Source organism: Drosophila kikkawai, chromosome 3R, assembly GCF_030179895.1.
Source record: "Drosophila kikkawai strain 14028-0561.14 chromosome 3R, DkikHiC1v2, whole genome shotgun sequence".
Taxonomy (NCBI): domain Eukaryota; kingdom Metazoa; phylum Arthropoda; class Insecta; order Diptera; family Drosophilidae; genus Drosophila; species Drosophila kikkawai.
The window spans coordinates 17,810,136-17,830,304 of NC_091731.1; the positions used below are offsets into that span (position 1 = coordinate 17,810,136).

At 37.7% G+C, this 20,169-nt stretch overlaps 3 protein-coding genes and 1 pseudogene across 9 annotated transcripts in view; 1 reads left to right on the forward strand and 3 right to left on the reverse strand.

The window, feature by feature from the left end:
• The window catches only part of smash (smallish), a 64,348-nt gene that overhangs the window by 20,877 nt on the left and 23,302 nt on the right, over window positions 1-20,169 (forward strand). For all 7 annotated transcript variants that reach the window (XM_070286596.1, XM_017175619.3, XM_070286595.1 and 4 more), the window contains 2 exons: window positions 3,917-3,971; window positions 13,487-13,526. The gene's annotated coding sequence lies outside the window, so the exon portion shown is untranslated. The remainder of the gene's footprint in view (window positions 1-3,916; window positions 3,972-13,486; window positions 13,527-20,169) is intronic.
• On the reverse strand, window positions 14,270-15,259 carry LOC108080747 (uncharacterized; annotated as a pseudogene).
• LOC108080773 (uncharacterized) lies at window positions 15,881-16,527 on the reverse strand. The gene is made up of 3 exons (XM_017175636.2): window positions 16,462-16,527; window positions 16,094-16,411; window positions 15,881-16,036 (listed from the first exon to the last, which is right to left on the reverse strand). Exons 1-3 carry the CDS (start codon window positions 16,525-16,527, stop codon window positions 15,881-15,883), a joined length of 540 nt encoding a protein of 179 aa, XP_017031125.1.
• On the reverse strand, window positions 16,737-19,179 carry LOC108080749 (uncharacterized). Its single transcript, XM_017175603.3, has 4 exons — window positions 19,146-19,179; window positions 17,327-17,457; window positions 16,952-17,269; window positions 16,737-16,892 (listed from the first exon to the last, which is right to left on the reverse strand). Exons 2-4 carry the CDS (start codon window positions 17,393-17,395, stop codon window positions 16,737-16,739), a joined length of 543 nt encoding a protein of 180 aa, XP_017031092.2. The 5' UTR covers window positions 17,396-17,457; window positions 19,146-19,179.

The following is a 20,169-nucleotide window of genomic DNA, read 5'->3' on the forward strand; positions in this document are numbered from 1 at the left end:
TCACTAGAAATTTAGCCAAAAAGGAGCTGTCTTGTTTCTTTAAAGGCTTCTATCTCTGACCTTCCTCAACATCCGACGTGGTTACTCATCAAATCAATTGGGAAACTAATTTTGATTCCAGCTTATTATTTTAAAATTAACAAGACACAACATAACATTTTAAACAATAAAATGTTGCAGTTAATGTCTTGCTTCAGGAAACCCACGGACATCCCCAACATTAAATCGAACTTCTCCCGAAAACTGAGATTACCAATTCCGATGAATTAAATACAGGAAATTAACAGCTGAGCAAAAAAGTGTAATTAAGAGAAAATTAGCGTCGAATAAAGCAAAAAAAAAAAAATAGGCTGTGCGTGCGTGCGAATGTTGCAAGTGCAACTTGCAATTGTTGCTCGCCTCCAATTATTCGCTTGTGTGCGAGATCGTTGGATTTCACGGTACTCTATTGTTTTGCATTTTGCAATATAATGCAGAAAATACATCAATAACGAAACATGCAAACTTTTGTCTTCTTCTATTAGTGCCAGGGACACAAAAAGCCACAAACTAACGAGGCGAAATAAAATAAAAGCGGTGTGTCTGCTGTGTTGCCACATCGTGATTTCTTTTTAATCGAAAAAAATCACAATTTAAATAGCTCGCTTATGTCATCGCTGGGCGAATCTTTCCTGCAAATTGTGTTTTGTTTCTAAAATTAAATAAACCATTCAGATGCTGAGAAGATGACAAAATACCGCAAATACTTTTGTTCATAATACACTGCAGCTGTTTTACTGCCAACGAAAACAATCCGCATTCATTGATTGTTTAGCTGAATAAATGAACCATGCGATCTCCGATCTCTGATTCATACCCATCGAGAAGCTTCTGAGCGTTGCCAAATTGCTAATGCTTTTTACAGCGACAAGTTTACATAAGCTTTTGGCCGCTTTGGGTAGCCAAATTGTCTACAGAATTTGGTGTTTTATTACGCAATCAAAATAATGTATAGAGTTTGCTTTAGCATAACCCGTTTCAGGCGAACTCCCTTGCGAAATTATATAAAAATGTTAATTGTGCTTAGTATCAGTTTGGATTAGGCTATAGAATCTCCATCCCCGACAGACCTGGCCCTAATTCATTATGCATGTACATAAATTATAGACAAACTGTAAATTATATGGCCAAGTGGTTGGATGGCAAGTGGTTAGCCTTTAAGCCAGGCCAAAAAAGCAGGAACATTAGACGAAATTAGACCATAAATTCGAATGTTCAAATGGGGTGCAAAAAGTTAGCAAAACCCTAAAAGAAAACTACTATTGAACTTAAACCATTGCCAAGAGAAAAATAAGAACAAAATAAAAAGGAAAATGTTTCCCTATAAATTTAGTAAACGATAATTAAATATTAATTTGTTCTTTTAAATATGAAGTTTAATGAAACAAGATTACTTATCAACCCAAACTTCCAAAAAGAAGTATAGTTAAAAATTATGAAAAGCCAATAGAATTATTCTTCTCTAAAACAAAATGTTATAAATATAAATTGTTTTTCTTTTTTTCACAATTTTCACTCTCACATTGAAAGCATCTTGATAGGCGGGCCTGAAATCACCTAATTATTAGCACAAAAAAAGCAACAAATGAGTATGGAATGTATGAAAATAAAAATACATATCTTTCGTTGCCATTTTAGCATTTTGCCTTTCACATATGGGGGAAAAAAGATATATTTACAAGCGAACCAAACAACGAGATCTTTGCCTGGATGTGTGTTCGTTTTGTGGAAGTGTGAAATGGCTTATAGGCGGCATGAATTTTGCTACGTATTAAGAACTGCGCCTCAGCGTTTCTGAATTGTAAACAATCCAGCCAAAGGGGCAAACATATATGTATGAAATTTATTAATTAAACGCAGAAAGGAAAGCCATAAGTGCTAAATTGTTTACACAGAAACGTACTGAAGGCGGGGGAACGGAGACCCGAAAATTCGATGTCGAGGCCAGCTGCAAAAATACGAGCCATTTTATATTTACTTTTTGGCCAATGAATGAAATAGATTCTCCCCCGTCTGTTTTTCTTTTAAATTTTGCAAAGCTTTCAGTTCAGGGCCGAGGGGGCGTATGCTTGTTATTAATAAATGTGAACCGATAATGTGACACAAATGTGCCAAACACGAAAAGCATTCCTGCCTAAATATAGGTATATTTGAAATCAAAAGTCCGATGTCGCCTATATTTTCCATAGAACTTTCTCATTTTCAGGGTCGAAGCGTCATCATTTTAAAAATAGCCAACAATTGCATTTAAATATTTTGACACACCAAACATATTTGTCACTATTTAAGGCCGGTAAAAATCTGTATTGACATTGAAACGTTGGCGAAACAAACTGCAGAGATAAAATATTCAGAGTAAAATAAAATATGCTAATCTCAAAGTCACACAAACGCTGAAATTAAAGTCAACAAATTAGCATAATTTTGTCCTATACAAAACTGTTAAAAAGTCAAGCATAAATTTGCGAATGTGTTTGGAGAGTTTAATGATCCATTCCCGCTGACAATTGATTGTTTTGCAAATTTCGTGCGCAGACATAATATATCTGTGTGTTTTCTGCTCGTAGCTGTAAATGGATATAAATTGTACGATTTTGTCGGTGCTTTTGTTGTTATATCATCGTATAAATGATGAAAGTTTTTAATTTTTTGGCTAGCTGATGATTTGTGGAGGGAAAAAGTAGAGCAAACATAGCTAATTAAAGCGTGTGGCCAATTCGGTGAATGCATTTCGATGTATTAAGAGCAATTAAGACTAAATTGTTAACCCAGAGGTTTCACAAGGTTGAGGAAAATAGGTGTTTAATGTTTCAGGGGCCCAAATTGAAATTGTTTTGTGGCTCCAGGTGTTTTTCTCAGTCGTCTGGCTTTCAAATCTTAGCGTTAGATCATCTTAACCCCAAAGAAATTACCGTACAGTTTTCACATTCAGTTTTCACAGCTGAGTGTGAAGATTTTTCTGGGCTTTTGTCAGCGGTCATTTGCCGGCCAAGAAAAATACAATTTCTCCTCGTATTTTCTTAGCCAAACAATGACAGAATATGAAGATAATGCAAGTTGTGGCCAGTTCTAAGTGGAACAGTTGAGTTAGCCTGGTTAGAACTCTTTTTGAATATCATTAGCACTAATTTGAGTAAGTTTCTTTCATAAATCAGCAAGCCGGACTCAAGATAATTTACCCCAAAATATCATTACAAAATATTCTATAATTCTTTTTTTGTTGTCATCAACATTAATGTCCAGAGGCTTACACCTTTTTTTCTTTTTTGATAATTAAAGCCAAGATACAAGCTTTGCCTTTTCGCTTTTTTGTCTTTGGGCAGTTTTATTGCTACTAAATGATTATTGGGTGTCTTTAGCGGTAAACGTTTTATGGGTCAGCTCTAAGAGAACTTCTGATGACCATTGGCCCCATGGGGAGAGGCGTTAACGTGCTCCTACCGCCTCCCCCGAGCCTGTAAGAAGCTAAGACTTTATGGTCGCTTAAGGCTCAAATTGGTGGCGGCTTTTGCTGCCTGTTTTGGTTAATTGTTAATTCCTAAATCGATCGCTGCTGGCTAGGATTATGGGCATTAAAGTATTAATGGACTTTATCATTTGTTGTGAATTTACTGTGCACTGTAAGAAAATATGGGGTTCTTATGTTTTCTTTTAACTTAACTAAGAATGTATTTGTTTTTCATATGCGAAGCGATGAGATATGGTAGTATTTTTATTGAAATATTATTGATTTTTTTAAATAAATAGTAATAAAATAAATAATATTCAGTATAAAAAGTCACACACTTTGATTGTATTCACCTTTTTTAAAAATACTTATGATTCAGTGATGAAAAGACAACAATTAATTCCTTCATTCTTTGGCTTCTATTTGCAGATCCCAACGAAAAACACTTCGACCAATCTCCCACTCAGTCAAGACATTTCAACAGGTAAGCTGGCCAAATATAGAAAATAAACAAAGTCCCCGACATCCACTCAATCGCGCGAAAATGTTAGCCAAGGGTCGTTAATCAAAAGGCATCAAAATAAAACGCACAGTTTGCCGTCTCACACGGCGCATTGCATCATTAACGTTGAATCAGCGGCTACGAGATACAGATACTATACGTACTATACAGGCGCATATGCATACCTGCCAGATACAGATACTTATAGATCACAGAGGCAGCTGAGTGAGTGCACCGAGTGAAACAGCGTCAAATTGCATTTAAATTGAATGAAATTAATTTGACATGCAAGCCGAGTTGAGTCGCCGCCACAACTCAGCAGCTTACCTCACTTCACTTCATCCCAGCTCGGTTCGGTTCAGCTCAGTTCAGCTCGGTACTTGTAGTCTGCCTTTCAACAAAGCGTTATAGTTACATGTGTACAGCTACGCACTCCATATAGGCAGCGAAAGATACCAGCCACAGATACAAGATACAAGGCACACGAACTGCAACCAGATGAAAGTCAGTGCACATGTCGGGCGAAATCAAAATGACAGCCAGCCCATACAGAGGGAGGCATGTTCCTATAAAGGGGGCTAAAATATATAGAGCTGGGCGGAGCAGGCGCTCCGCAATAGATAGATAGATTCTAAACGCATACGCAAGATACAATGGTACACTCAGCTCAGTGTGTGGGGGTTGCCTGCACCTTTCTGCCTTTGGGTGCTCCGTGCTTTCTTTTAAAAATAACTCAGAAAATGATCTATGCCTGGCTGCCGGGCTGCCATTTCCCAACCCAACTCCTGTTACTGTTCATGAAATATTTTCATCAATGCTTACACAGTAAAAAAAAAAAAAAAAAAACATTTTAGCTTATATTTAATACATTTATTTAAAGGATATATATTCTTCTGCGACTCAGGTACTGGGCTAATCACTAAGCCGTTCTGTCATTACAAGTTACTACAATGAGATGGCTTGGTGATATGTTTCTTTTGTACCTTTGAATCCTCTACACCTCTATAGTTTCTTTTCATTTAATCAAAATTATTTAACTTTCTCTTACAGCTGCCTTAAAATTTAGTCAAATTTAGTGTTCTGAAAGGACCATCTTTTCTCCAGTTAAATTCATCTCATATTCTTTTATATTTATGTATTTTTCCACTGTGTAGATACGTTAGCATCTGCATTCGCAGTTGCAATGCCCTCGTGATCATGTAGGCGTTTTTTCAGTTTTCCTATTTTGATTTCCTTCATTTATAACACTTTGCTGCCAGCTTTTTCTTCCGTTAGCTTTTTGTAATTTCTAGCCTGCCATTATTTTGTTTTTTTCTTTTTGGCGCCTCGAGTCTTTGTCTTTGAATTTCGAATTTTGCATTTCGCATTTTCGATTCGTTAGCATCCGTATGAGCTGGGAGATATGTATCTACGGTGTCTAGCAATGACTTTGGCAGGCAGCTAAATGAATGATTGCCTTATTCGTTGTCATCTTTGGGCTCCAATCGCTTTGATCTCGCTGCAGTGTGGGATTGTCTTAAAGAACGATTTCGGGTTGCCTCCAAGGTTAGTCTCCCAATGAAATATTGTTTTTCTCCCTTGGCTTTGGAGTTTTTTTTTTGCACGATTGGATTTGGTGGGCTGTGATCAATTGGTTGCTGTTTGTAAGAGTTGTTTTAGGTATTGCCTTCTGTGACGGCTCTTTTGTGACACTTTTATATATTAGCTTTGTAATAGAATGTACAATTCTTAAGGAATTGAAAGATTACCAGAGATTTTGATCGCTTAAATAGTTGCCTTACAAGATGGTTATTATGTTTAGTTATTAAGTATTAATTTAAATGAAGCATTTTCATTACATAAATCTTACATCTTTGACTTTATTTCTTATACGATAAACTCCATCATTAATCTGTTGAATTAGTAGGAAAATTCTGTAATTTGTTCGCTATTTATTATATAAATTTAACCTTCAAGGACATTCTCTCTTACGTTCAACAAGCTAACTTAAAGGCCTAACAATAAGTCCATTCACAGTCGGCCTTTTACGACCATTCGACACAATAGTTAATCAATTTGGAAAACACATTTGAAAATGCCATTTGACCAATTTGCCCGTAAGTACACACATTAGGCACACATTCTTTCAAAATTCCTCTGGGCTGGGCAATACTTTTGTGGGTGGCCGTTAAGAGGCACACCCAAATTGAACAGTATTTATTATGGGCAAATGTACATTCTAAAATAAATTCAATTTTCGGCCAAACTTTATTATTTGGCTTTTGGTTTGCTTGGATCATTCTGTTTTTGGCATAAAATTACAAACCTCGCAGCACATAACCGATGTGAAATCATTACGAATTGACGGCCAACTGATGGCGCTGCCAGGCCGACGTTTAATTAACCATGAAGCCCGGCAATCAAATGCAAAGCGTAACCACAAAACTGAAATTAAGTAAGAATCTAACACAAATGCCAGCCATAATGCATAGGGGAATAGGCATTAAGATACTGTCAGTGCAGAGTGGCCTGCACGGTAACAAAAAAGGTATGGCATTTAGATAATGAAAATATATTTGATTTACAATTAAAACATATATGCATACGAGGGATACTTTCTATTGTATTATCAAATTTATAAACAATTTATTTTGCATATATTTGCTATACTTTTTTCTCTGTGCATTTGCGATTCCGGCATTCGAAAATTATTTCGCATATTCGCTGAGAACAGAAAAGCACGGCCAACACGTAAGACGTGAGAGGGCGCGGCAGAGCCTCTAAGCCAGCTTGGAGCCAACACTGCATTCGTATCTTTGTATCTCTCATGTTTTTGTATCTCCGAAGCTTTGTATCTATAAGTCTCCCCCGTCCCAGCCTTTCGGTGAGCTTATGTAGCCCGCAATTCAAAACGCGTAATTGTTACACCCTGATTACGCGACCGCAGCGAACAATAAATGGAAAAAATATTATGGAAAATTACAAACTATACACAGGGAACTGGTATAGTTTAAAAATCTTATTTAATATAAATTAATAGCTTAAAAATCAAACTTAAATTAGTTTTATTTTCGTTAGTGGGAGAATATAGAAATTACTCATACAAGAACATGGTAACATTTAAATATGTCCCACTGTAACCGCGCTTATGAGATTTTTGCCTACCAAGTGGCAGGTTGGCAACAGGTAAAGATTAAGTCTGAGATACAATACAATCTATGTAACTTGATTGTTCACATGAAGCCGCGATTGTTGCAAAGTTTCGCCTTTTCGGGGCGTAGTGCGTGTGAACGGAGGACGAAGGGGGCTGGAGCTAAACTTGCATGCTTCGTTGGGTCTCTCAAGGTATGAGAGTCAAGTATTTTGCATGACACTCGTGGGGGAGTGGATGAAACCTTTAAGTTGCAGTTGCCAGATTGTAAGATTGAATAAGGGAAAGAGAATTTAGTGGAGAAAATGTTAAGCAGAGTTCATTATTTAATTCTAATACATAAAGTTGGGTTTAGATATATCAAAAATGTATTTTCTGTAACTTGCATATCAATTTATAAACTCTTTATATAAATTTTTCCTTGCTAATCTAAAGTATAAGGTATTTCTAAGATTGCCACAACATTCTTATATCTAACATTCTAACCAAATACAACTTTTTGCCACCCATATTTGCATGCACTGACCACACCAGTTTTACTTACATTCACCGGAGCACAAAAATGATTTGTAATAAATCAATCCTTATCGATTTCGATCGCAAGTGAAAAGTCAAGCCGTAAACCGGCAAATATCGATCGCCCCACTAAACGCAAAAGCGAAACAAAACTGTTCCACTTCAGTTGGGAAATACAAAAAGAAATACAAAACAAAAAACGGAATGAACACAAAAACAAGAATTAGAGAACAACAACAGCACACAAAAGTAGTTTAAAGGGAAATTAATTTTGCACGATCATTGTGCTGATTCTACTCATTGAATTCTGTTGGTAATTGTGTGTATCTGTGTGTCCGTATCTGTATCTGTATCTGTAAATGTATCTGTGCTCAGAGGGAGACGCTGAACTTTGAATGCGAATGAAATGGAAACTAAGTATCGATTGCAATTGAAAAAAAAAAGAAAAAAACTGGAACTTGGGGGAAGTGGCCGGGCAAATTGAGCAAACGAGCATAAATTATAGGCCATATGGCAACGCCGATCTGTCGATCCGCAGGGGAAATCACTCGAAATTAAGCTAATCAGTAGTTGGCATGGAGCAGTGACTCTCAAACTGGGATGCATGCCTTGATTGCTGATTCTAATTAATAACTTGGCTTACACTTTCCTATTTATAAAATTAACCGTTGCGCCAAAGTCCGTTTTTTTTTTCTGATTTAATTACGGCAGCTTAGCACCTACGGTTACGGTTCAATTTCCTTTTACTGGAATAGCTTTATTTACGATTTTTTTCTTTTAGAAATAAGTAGCAAGTCTTGCATAGTATTAAAACTCTTTAAAATTAGCAGACTTATACCATTTATATTTTTGTAAATAATATTAATTCTGAGTGACTACACCAACAAAATTCCCATTGGCTTGTCATGTTTTAATTGTGTTTCCCCCATACATTATACAAACTATTCTTCTTCAGCTGCATTTAATCATCGCCTGGCCTTCGCCATGTGTCACGGTTTCGCAAGCATTGGCTTTGATCAAGAAGAGTATATAAATAAACAAACAAACAAAAAATTCTTTGTTCCCCTCGCCTTAATATATATACATATAGATGTCGTATTTCCTTCTGTCTCGCTCTATTTTTGTTTGCACATTTAACTAATGCATTTGATTTTAACGAGCTTATTTAATGTGCAACTGCAATAAAAATAGTTTTTATGAGCTTCTCCTGCCTAAAATCTTTCACACATGTGCCATTTCAAGGGGGGGAAGTGCAGGCTGATGCAACTGTTTGCGACTTGACTTGGGCAGGCTTTAATTGGTTCCGTTCAGTTGGGTTACTGAAAAGTGTACATTATAGAACGATGCTTCACTTCAGCTTGAAACCTGAACTAAATGTGTATGAGTTTAAACTTGGAATTTCTCCAAAAACGTTTACTTACAGGTGTGCAACAGAAAACCTTTGCAACTCACTTCTCCACAGGCTTTCTTTTAAGGGAATAAAATACGATTTACTATAGGTTATAAAATAATTTCTAAAACAGTTAGATATAATCTTTCGATGTATGAAAATCATACTAGATTAGTGGGAAAATTTCTTTACACAAATTGTTTCTTAATAAATAAAATCTCTACAAGTTAGGAAGGGATTCTGTAACCAGCCAGCATATCCCTTGAAATTCCTGTGGCTCTCCAGTTGAACTCAACCTTAAATCCATTGACCCAAGAATCTTGCTGTACCTCAGCGCAAGTTCAAGTACGCCGCACACACGCAGACTTTCGGGTAACCATGACCACATGGACATGACACCATCTGCTCCGGCTGGCTGGCAGGCCGGCAATCAAGCTCAAGATGCGGCCACATTGAAGTTATGCCGGTCGCCGCCGAGAAGGGAGAACCAGAAATCAAGTCTGCTTAGTCATCGAACTTGGCCTAATGCAAAACACAGGCAGCCGACTGCCGACTTGAGGATGACTCAGCCCTGGACTGGCAAAAAAAAAAAAAATAATACAACAAATATCTGGGGGAAAAAAAAGCGATAAAGAAAGAAGGAAATGTGCTACCAGTTTAGGCCGAAGATCGAACTGAACTGGCCCGATGCCTCTGCTGATGCTGTCCTACTCCACTTCTTCGTGGAGCCGGGACCTCGGAGTGTAGTTGCTTGTTGGTAGTTGGCAGTTGCTTCTTGGCTCTCGCTGCTTGTTATGCCCAGTCATGGTTTGTCGGCTCTGGAACGAAAGAACGCCCTCAACAGGCTTTACTCCCGTGGCACCCGGTGGAAGATACTCACGGCGCACACATGTGTCTAATGGATGCGGTGCACCGGGAGAAGCTCGGAGGCAGTGTGCGAGAATCTCAGATATGATGACTGGAACAGGGTTTGCAGAAAGTAATTTAAGGGGGGATATACATGTAAACCAAAATTTTTTTTGGCAAAATTTTTTTTTTATTTAAAAAATAGTTTATTACTTAAAGAATATGCTGTGTAAGTTTCATCATCGAATTCCAACTTTAAGTGCCTCAAGTTAAGTATGCAAGCAAAGTATACAACTGTTAACGTGGGCACATCAAAAACTTTAAACGTCTTTTTCTCAGCTTCTAATTTTTGCATTTCTGCCCATGCTATGGACACGATTCAGAAAAAACTACGTAACATATCGTAGTGAATCAAATTTTATTATGATCAGCATGAAATTATCTTCTATTTGAACCTACATGGTTGTTATAAAACTGAGTATTACTATTTTTTAAGAGGGTGGGAAGTGAAAACTGATCACCTGAAAATGGCATTTTTTCCTTCAAATCAAAATTTAATTTTTTTGTCTTGATTTCTTTTTGGTTTTTTAGGTTCAAATAGAAGATACAGGTGTAATGAATACAAAAAAATTTAGTTTACGGATTTTGGACAGGAATTACGAGCTCTATCGTGTCCATAGCACGGCAACTCAAAGCTCGAGGCGCTACGGCATATGTTCCATAAATCCGCCATTTTGTAAAATATTGGTTATAACTAATTTTTTTTATCATCTCTGATTTTACTTTTAACTATATCCAAAGTTTCAGAACGATTGCTTGACTATTTCTTATAAAAAAAAATTCACGAAAAATGGCCAAATTTTGACCGCTTACATGTATATCCCCCCTTAATCTAAAAGTTATTGTTATATTTCACCTCTAATTAGTCACAAGTTTTTGCTAAAATGTTCTATAAGTTTTATATATATTACAAACTGGAATAGCTTTAGTTCAGTGCATGTCCACATTCTTGCCTGGGGTGTCTTTCGTACGTGTTGTGGTGTACACTCTCAATTAGTTATTCATATAACGTGCTAAACAAAAAATGTAGAAAATGTAAAAAAAAAGTAAGCAAATAAGAATCAGGGACCACCGCCCCCGCTCTCCGCTGAGTTGATTAAGGCCCGCATCCAGCCGCATTGGCTACTTATGTCTGTGAGGGCGACCGGCTCATCCTCATCTTCATCATCATCACCATCCATCCACCTCCGTCCTCAGCCTCGTCCTCGTCCTCCTCCAACAACTCGAACATTGTTTGCCCGTCTGGGCTTTGACAAAACTTTGCATGTCATGTTGTCATTATGGTTCCTTACCCTTTTCGCTTCCACGGGCGGCTTATTCCCGACAATCCCCTTAGTCTCTTTGGGCCCCCTCCTTACAAGAGCGGATCCTTTGGGCTGACATTGTTTGTCTACTACTTTGCACTGCGGTCCCTCGTGGTGTCTGCCTGCAGCCGGATATTCATAGACATTATAGGCACTTATCATCGGTTTAGGCTTCACGCCTTTTGTCTCAGATCCCTGGTGGAGTTTTTCTTGGTCCCTCGTTCATAACCGCAGTTTCCTTCAGAGTAAACAGCGATATCTACGGTCTTGCCAGCATATTAAAGTTGTCAAAAGCATCGGCTTACCCTCCATTACGAGCTGTAAATGCTTGTTCAACTTAAAGCTGAGAAAAGTTGGTAGAGTGACTCAAAAATACGACATCCTTCTAAGGATTTGTGGGCACAAGAGGGTGTTTGTCATGTTAAAAATATGGTTTGAGTTAGTTAAATATAAAAATAAAATTATTCTGATTCGGTAGCTAAAAATTCTAGACCAATTTTAAGAAGCTTAAAAAACTATAGCTGTATTTCTAGAGCATCCTAGAATTCCTTGAATTGGGAATTTCAAACATCTGTGCATCTTCTGTGTTGATTTCGCACTCTTCCACAGACGCATCCATAATTCGTATCTCCTTTACCTCATCACTGGCAACTTTATTGACCATTTCAAAGGCTTAAGCGTATTTGGGTCACCGGCACTCGGCTTCGCCTTCGTCTAGGCTCCTATCAGGAGGTCAGCCTTGCATCGGGCCCAACCGCTGGCGCGTATATGGAATATGGGACCAGGAGAGCTATAAAGCTTCATAAACTGCAAACTGTGTCAATGGGACACAAAGCGTCTTCTTTGTTTTATGGCGGATCGTAATAACTTCTATCTGAAACTCTTCAATAAAAATCAGAGTCGTAAAGCCGACACCCGAATAAAGGTAAACAGAAATCGGTATTGATTTGAGCTTGCACTAATTGTTTATGGCGTTGATAATGGCCAAAGCGAAGCGCACCATAAAGTGTGGATTGCATAATCGTGGAACCGAAAAAATTACAACATTTTGACCACTACAAAAATGGTGTATGTAGTAATGACACGAAATACGTGGAGAACCGGACAGATTTGCTTTTGTGGCAATCGGCTTGGCATTAACCTTTGGCATTTCGGCCTGCCTCTGCCTTTATTTATAAATATCTGTGCTTCTTATTATTAATGGATTGGTTATGAAACGATGTCTGACCCACGCCACGCCGTTGCACACCCAAGAAATGTCAAGTGTATGACGACAGAACCAACAGACAGAGCCGAAAAGTATCTGACACTCGTCCAACGCCTCGGTGAAGCGAATGCATCGCTCGGATTGCTTGGACTGCCCCTACTGTTGGGTTGCTGTTGCTTGGCTTGCCTAACAAGCGGAAAGCAAAAACATAACAGTAAAGTAAATTAAGTAAAAACCACACAGCGGCAGCGGCAACAGCACCACCAACAAAGTTACAATTGCAACGCCAGCAGCTCTGGCAAAAAGCAAGAACCGGACAGAGCCAGCTCTTAGATGATAGTAGATGTTGGTCAAGAGTGGCCGAGAATAGAGAGTATATGTTATATGTGTACGTGTCTAGTCTACACAGAGAGAAAATAATTAATATATTTATCAAACATTTTATGTTGCATTGCATGTCTGAGTTGATTCAGAAAAAGCATCTAAAGGGTGACTAGTTCTTGAAGATGCTTTGCCTGCTTCCTTGATTTTCACAAGTATCAGTTGGACTTATATCTTATTTAACCAATTTGTCTCAGTGTACTTGCGGCTGTGCGCTGTCTCATAACAAAAGTGGCTGACCTCGAGAATTCTCGCTTACGTTAGAAGCCAAAGAGATCACTCAAATGTATCTGTATCTAAATCTGAATCTGTAACTGGCCGCTTGCTAGATTCTTGTTCTTGTTGTTTACCATCCTTCGCTTCGAGCCTCTTCTCCCATGTCGATTTCATATGCCTAAAATTGGTAGCTTGCCTCATAAGTCGGCTGTATTCTTTTGGAGCGAGCAGTTGAGTTTTGTTTATCTTTTGTTTGTGGTTTTTGTGCGGTTGTTTATGCTGGTATATAACTGTCAATGGCCATTCCATTAGAGCCTCTTTAGGCGGACTCCAAAGTCTGGTTTTAAGTCGTTGAAAATTCTCAACAGCATAAGTAGTTAGACGCAGTCTAAGTTTATTATTACTAATTTTTGACATATTACAATGTGTATTTTTGCTTTCTTGCAGATCTGATTGAAACCCGTGACAATAACTACTCTAGAAACTGGTAAGTTAAAAAAAAAGATTAATTATTAAAAGTTACGAAACACTTTTTAATTGGAACCACCTCCGATCATCTCAGCTATATTCAAACTCAATGTGTTTGGCGCAACTTTATTACTTCACTTCTTTTGACGTTTTTTGTTTTATGTCGAAAAAAGTGGTCAACGACTTCCGCTTATAATTTTTTACAAGCGCTGTTATGGTGTAAAAACAATCAAAAAATAATAACAACATCCGTTATTAAAAAAAAAATCTAAAAAATATGTTGATAAAATATTATTATTTGGGTAACATATATATGTATATTTTTTTGTATTTCTACACTCTTTAAAAAGATGCAAATCAGGAAAAAAGTTAACTGAGTGGATCAGTGATCAATGATTATTAGCCATAGGTTTCTTTACTTTTTTGTCTTAAATATTTTTCCACCTTTACAATTATTTAAAATCTGTCCAAAAAATACCAGAATGATAAATTCAGACCCCATTGAAAATAATTTTGTTGATCTCTGACCGAATCGCCTGTTCGCTTTAATTTCCCAATTGATATTACTTGCATTGATTGCAATTTTTGTATAATTATTAGGGACTGATAGATGGGACAATCACTGTCTTGTTTTTTATGGTTGAGCAGAATAAAATTTTTTTAAATTATTATTCCTTCCACTTATATGAATTTGCTTTATTTTTAATAACTTTAACAAAATTGTGAAATACATGCTGCGTATAAAACACAATCTTATTTCTCATTATTAGGGGTTGCGTTTTACAAGGTCCTCTATGAATACAAAACTTACATTTGTATCAAATTGTAGTTTTTTGTCAAAATACCAACGAAGAGCCAGCAGATAATCGCCAGTTGGAAATGGAAGAATCAGAAGTTCGGGTCTCAGATAAAAATCTTTCACAATTTGCGGTCCCTGTTCGAAAAAAACAATCTATTAGATACGTTTATATGATGACGATGAAAGAAGCAACTTACCATGTAGGGGCAAGTATGGTTAATGTTGGAAAAATCTTTAAAAAGATTAAAAATGATGTTCCCAAATGGATCATATTTTTTGCGCATAAAACGACATGCATCCATTGGACTGTCCAGTAACCATGGTTTGTAACCACTTTCTTTTTTAAAAACCTGATAATGCATTATGATATGGTGCGCCGGATGCAGTATGGTCCCGTTCATGTTGAGTATGACCTTGTTCCGACTAGACATATACGCCGCCGCGCCACGCCGCCGCCGCCGCCGATTTTTGCCTTATTTGACGCGCCGCCGCCAAATTATGAAAATAACGGCGCGCCGCGGCGCGCCGCTGGTGCGGCATCGGCGCAGCTTCAGCGCGGCCTTCAGTGTCATTGTTCTTTATAAAACTTAAAAAAAAAAAAATAACTCATTAAAATGGCCTTTTTGCCTTATTTGACGCGCCGCCGCCGCCGGTTCTTTCTGACTACTACGCCGCCGCCGCCGAGTCATTTTGACCTCTACGCCGCCGCCGATGCCTTTAACCATCGGCGTAAACCTCTAGTTCCGACCCACGGCCTTGAGGCGACAGTTGTGAAAAATAAACCAGGACTCGTTATAGGTGGCGCAGGCAAAGTTCGTAAACTTGAAAACTACAGCTTCCTAAAATGATATTTTTTTATTTATTTTTTTCATGCTGAAAATTAGTTAACTTACGTTCAATCTATCTGATAGAAACGCGGCTAGGACAACACATATAAAATATGAGAACCGCATCGTATGAACAATAAATTCAGAATCATTAGTCTGAGAACACTGAGTAAACTAAGCATGAAATCAAGCATGACTTTTAAATCGTTCATATCTAAAATTCAAATTTAAAATTTATAATTTAAATTTTTTTTAATTGCAATAGGTTTATATTTTGCCTTATTAGAGGACAAGCAAAAAATTAAAACCAATTGTAATTATTGCATGTGGTTCAAAGTACTAACTTATTAAAAATAAAAAAGATACATATGATACCAGTTACATGCAAACTCATTTTTCTATGATTAAGGCACTCTCCTCACAAGCACGATTCCTTTGAGTCGGGTATTTCTTCTTTAGAAGCTCCGGAGATTTATTTGTTTACAATTTAAAGTGAACTAACTTGAAAGAATACCTAAATGCATAACAATTTTTATTACATTTGTCATTGAATAATACAAAAGGTAATAATTGAAAAATGAAGAAATACTTTTGAAATAAATATTTGCAACCACTTCAGATGGAAAATGAGCCCTGTAAAGTAAATTTTGATTAAACTTATTTGGAGAAGTTATATAACTTGATTTAAAGCCATCACTTTCCTTTTTGTGAAGTAGATTACAAAGCTAAGGAATGCCAACCCAGGGGTCATTGCCAATTCTCTTCAAATGAAAAATATATACCAGTGGAAATTATTAGTGTCTTATCGGTATACCACTTAATTAAAACTAGGTATTCGCCAGAAGGAAGTGGAACTGGAATCTGTGACCCCAGGAGGTGGAACCCCATTACGTAGACTGGCCCCTAAAAATCAAATAATTTAATTATTTTAATGTTATTTGAAAGTCTGGAATGTCTTACGTCGTAGGGACACGGCTTATTGAAGTTTGAGAACTGTTTAAATAGGTTATAAACGAGTATTACCACTGGTTCGTAGGGTTTTCGCATAAATCGACAGCCGTCTATGGTGATGTTATAGAGCCACGGCTTGTATCCATTAGCCCTCTTGAAAATCTGGCCGTGCACCCGGACGTTATTAACTGTTTGCTGCAAAGTCCCATTGAAGTTCAGTGTAGTTCGGTCCCGACGAACTGCCTTTAAGCGGCATTTGTGCACCAAAAGCACGGATTCATTTAGTGAATCACAAACAAAGTTGGTAAACTTAAATCTGGAAGCATGCTAAGAGGACAATTTTATTACTGCAAATAATACTTAAGATAGTGACTTACAACGGAGCCAGATTCAAACACCATAAATAAAACCAGGAGTGGTACAACGTTTCCTATAGTTCTCATCGCGCTGATCTGTTCCTAATGGATATTTAAACAAAATGCGTTCACTAAAGTCTTGCCTGAATGATCATTTTAATTAATCATTTTAGTAAGTGCGATTAGTTGGGAGTAATGACAAAGACCAATTACAAATACATTAAAATCATAAGATAATTAAACTATCAGTGTTTATTACCCTTGAACTTGTATTCCAAATCTGTTTTATTTTATCATCATGTCAAATTCTCTTCGAATGAGAAATAGATGCCTGTCGAAATCATCATTAAGTCCTTAACATACCACTTAATTAAAATTAAATATTCGCCAGAGGGAAGAGGCACTGGAATTTGCTCGGCCATGAGATAAAATCCCATTACATATACTGAACCCTTCAAAAAATTATAGTTGATTATTTTTATGTATTACTAAAGATTCTACACAAACTTACCTCGTAGGGACAAGTCTTATTGAAGACTGAAAATGATTTAAATAAATTGAAAACTAATATCACTGGCGCCTCGTAGGGTTTTCGCAGGAATCGACAGGCCTCGATGGTGATGTTGTAAAGCCAAGGCTTAAAGCCATTGGCTCTCTTGAAAATCTGAGCATGAACTCTACATTTGTTGATTGATTTTAGGAGAGTTCCATTGAAGTTCAGTGTTGTTTTGTCCCTGCGAACTGCCTTTAGGCGACACGTGTGCACCAAAAGCACGGACTCGTCAACAGAATCGCAAACAAAATTGGTGAACTTGAACCTGGAAGGACTCTGTAATAAATTGTACTCTTTTTTTGCACAGTGTCAGAACAGAAATGTATTACTCACAATAAAATCGGGTTGTAGGACAATGAGAAAAGCCAGGAGTAAGACCACAAAGTCTAGCCGTGCTCTCATGATGCCGATTGATATTTGATCTACATTTGAGCTTTTTAATGACTTTTGCTTTGGTGTTCGAGCTACAAAATAAGTATATATTCGAAAATAAATAATCAAGCTAATTCATCAGAATGGCGGCAGCAATTAATTGATTCAGTGGACCCCGCCAGCCAATTTAGAGAACCCCCAGCACTCCGCCGGCATCGAAATCATGGACCCAAACAATTGGTGTGCGTTGGCTTCTGTTGCCTGGCCAGCGATGCGCACGAAAATAAGTTTAGTTCGCCTCGCTTTCATGCTGCATGTGTTCTGCACATGTGCAGCAGAGCCACCGGCGGTTTCAAGGGGGTGGTGCATGGCATCCGCATTTTGTTTAAACTCGGTCCACTCGGCTTGGAGCAGCTGCTCTGGCCACCGGACTCGGTCGGCGGGAACTCTCGCCCCATACAAACGACGACATTAGCCTCAAAACCTTAACAACAATGAAAAATGGGCCTACGCATGCGTCAGTTTGTTTTTGCTTTTAGCCCACTGTTGAAAGATCAAAGCCAATATTATACAAGCACCGAAGGTAGAATAAAGAAACCTAAATACTCTATGCTGTTTTTTAAGTTATCTATAAAATCTATTAAGACACTAGTGGTTTTTAAATGAGACATTTTGTAATCCTATCTTGAATAATGTTATTAATTTGCTTTAATCAGGATTTTAAATATTTAACTACAGGGCTTAATTTTCATACTAAAAAAAATGCATGACCAAATTGTGGCAAATTATTTCTGGAAGTTATTTGATTTTCCCTTGGCTTCTTCACTTTGGCATATCGAATTGAGCATTCCGTCACGCCTTGAAACAAACTCGATTTATAAATCCAAACCGTGTTATCCATGTATGCAATTTTAATTCCAGCCTCGGAATATTCTCGGGCAACCTTTTCTTTTTTTTTTTTTGTTGCTGTAAGTTCTTTCGGTTCTGGGGCTGGTCTGTGGGGCGTGTCCCGCGGCTCTGGTTCTGACTTCTGGTGGGTGTGTACGAATTTAAATTTTTAACATGTAACTCATTTTTAATGCAAATAAAATAACTTTTCACCGCGCGAAATGGGTCAGGCAGAAAAGTGAGCGTGTGCCGAGGGTCGAGGGATTGATTAAATAAAACCCACCGCGGCTATATTCGCTAATATTAATGAAGAAATTTGACTGTCTGACATTGGGCCTGGGGTTTCCAGTCTTGTCTTGGGGCTAATGAAGCGAGCGGAGTTCAGAGATCAGTGGCCAACAACACAAAAAAAAAAAAGTAAAATAAACACACAGTCCAGATGGCAAACCAATTTGCTGGCAATTGCAGGCACCAGACGGCAGTTGGCCTAACATGCAACTGTATCTGAGCGATACAGATACAAATGCTACGAAATTGAAATCAAATTGCCGCTAGAATGCAAGTGCCGTACATTGTTTGATTTTCCTTTCATTTGCTTGATTTTTCGCAATTTTCCTGCTGATTTGGCAAACTTTTCTGCCTCCGGATAGAGTTAGTAGTAGATTTCTGCACAGCAAGAAAAATGCCTTAACTTGAATGTTTAATAGCTGCTTGAGAAGGTTATCAAATGGATATATTTTTCGCCTGTGTACTGGCAAAGATAGAGACATGCATGTCACTGGCAAACAGCTACAAATTGCAACTCAGCGCAAGAAGAATGTGCCACGATAAGTCAATAACTATTATTAACATAAGCTGACGCTGCCGCTGCCGCTACCGCGCAGTAACTCACCGATTCAGATGGCGATTTCCAGATACAGATACAAACGTACTAGCTACGTTTTTTCAATTGCCACCGATTGTATCTCGTTGGAGCGAAAGTGCATTTCGGTCTTATCGATATTGAAATGTTAATGAACTGAAAATTTTGCGTGTCCAATTGTCGAACAGTTCGCGCTGGGTATGTTTTTCTGAGATCGCCGCTCAGATCGCGGCACCGTGATAATTGCCCAGCTATGTACAATGATATACCACTAACATACAGAGATTGCCATTGCCGAGATTGGAAAGGTAGGCAGCAACGAAAGACAAAGACCAAGACCAAGACCAAAAAACTCTGACTCGAACTGAAAACCCATTCGAGACTTCACTTCACACTTCGCTTTCCATTTTGTTGTTTTCTGGCCACGCTTGAAAGATATTTCAATTATTGCAATCGAAAAATGAGTGGGCCAAATAGAAAAAAATAAGAGTGGTGGCTCTAACAAAAGGGTTAAAATAGATTTCCAATATGCATTTTGTACATTTCAATCATTTTATCACGGAATCTATACAAATACTCTGGCAATTTTCCTTTTCGCTGGCAATTTTGATTTGTTTTCAATGTTGAGGCAAAAATATACACTTGAATAATAGTTTGTTTATTGCTGAAATGTATTATTAAATTGTCTTGAATATTTGTTACTAGAACCTATGAAGTTGCAGGTGATTGTGGCAATATATATTATCATTTTATAGCAAAACTTTTCATATTCTGATGATCTTAAGGCTTAAAGATCTGATAAACAATCCCATTCCTTTAACAAATAATTCATTGGCTAACATCACTTGACCCCTCGTCTGTCATTACACAACCCCCGGGAGAGTGAAAACGAGACTTAAATTGAAATGCCCGTGGATGGTGTGCATGTACATATGTTTTGGCCCGGCCTGTCGCCTAATGTGCCTGATATCTCGCGGATGCACGTAACTTGTGGCCACGAAGAAAAGTATTCATTGAAGCGCACGAAACGGCCGTCGTCTCGATTTATTAGCCA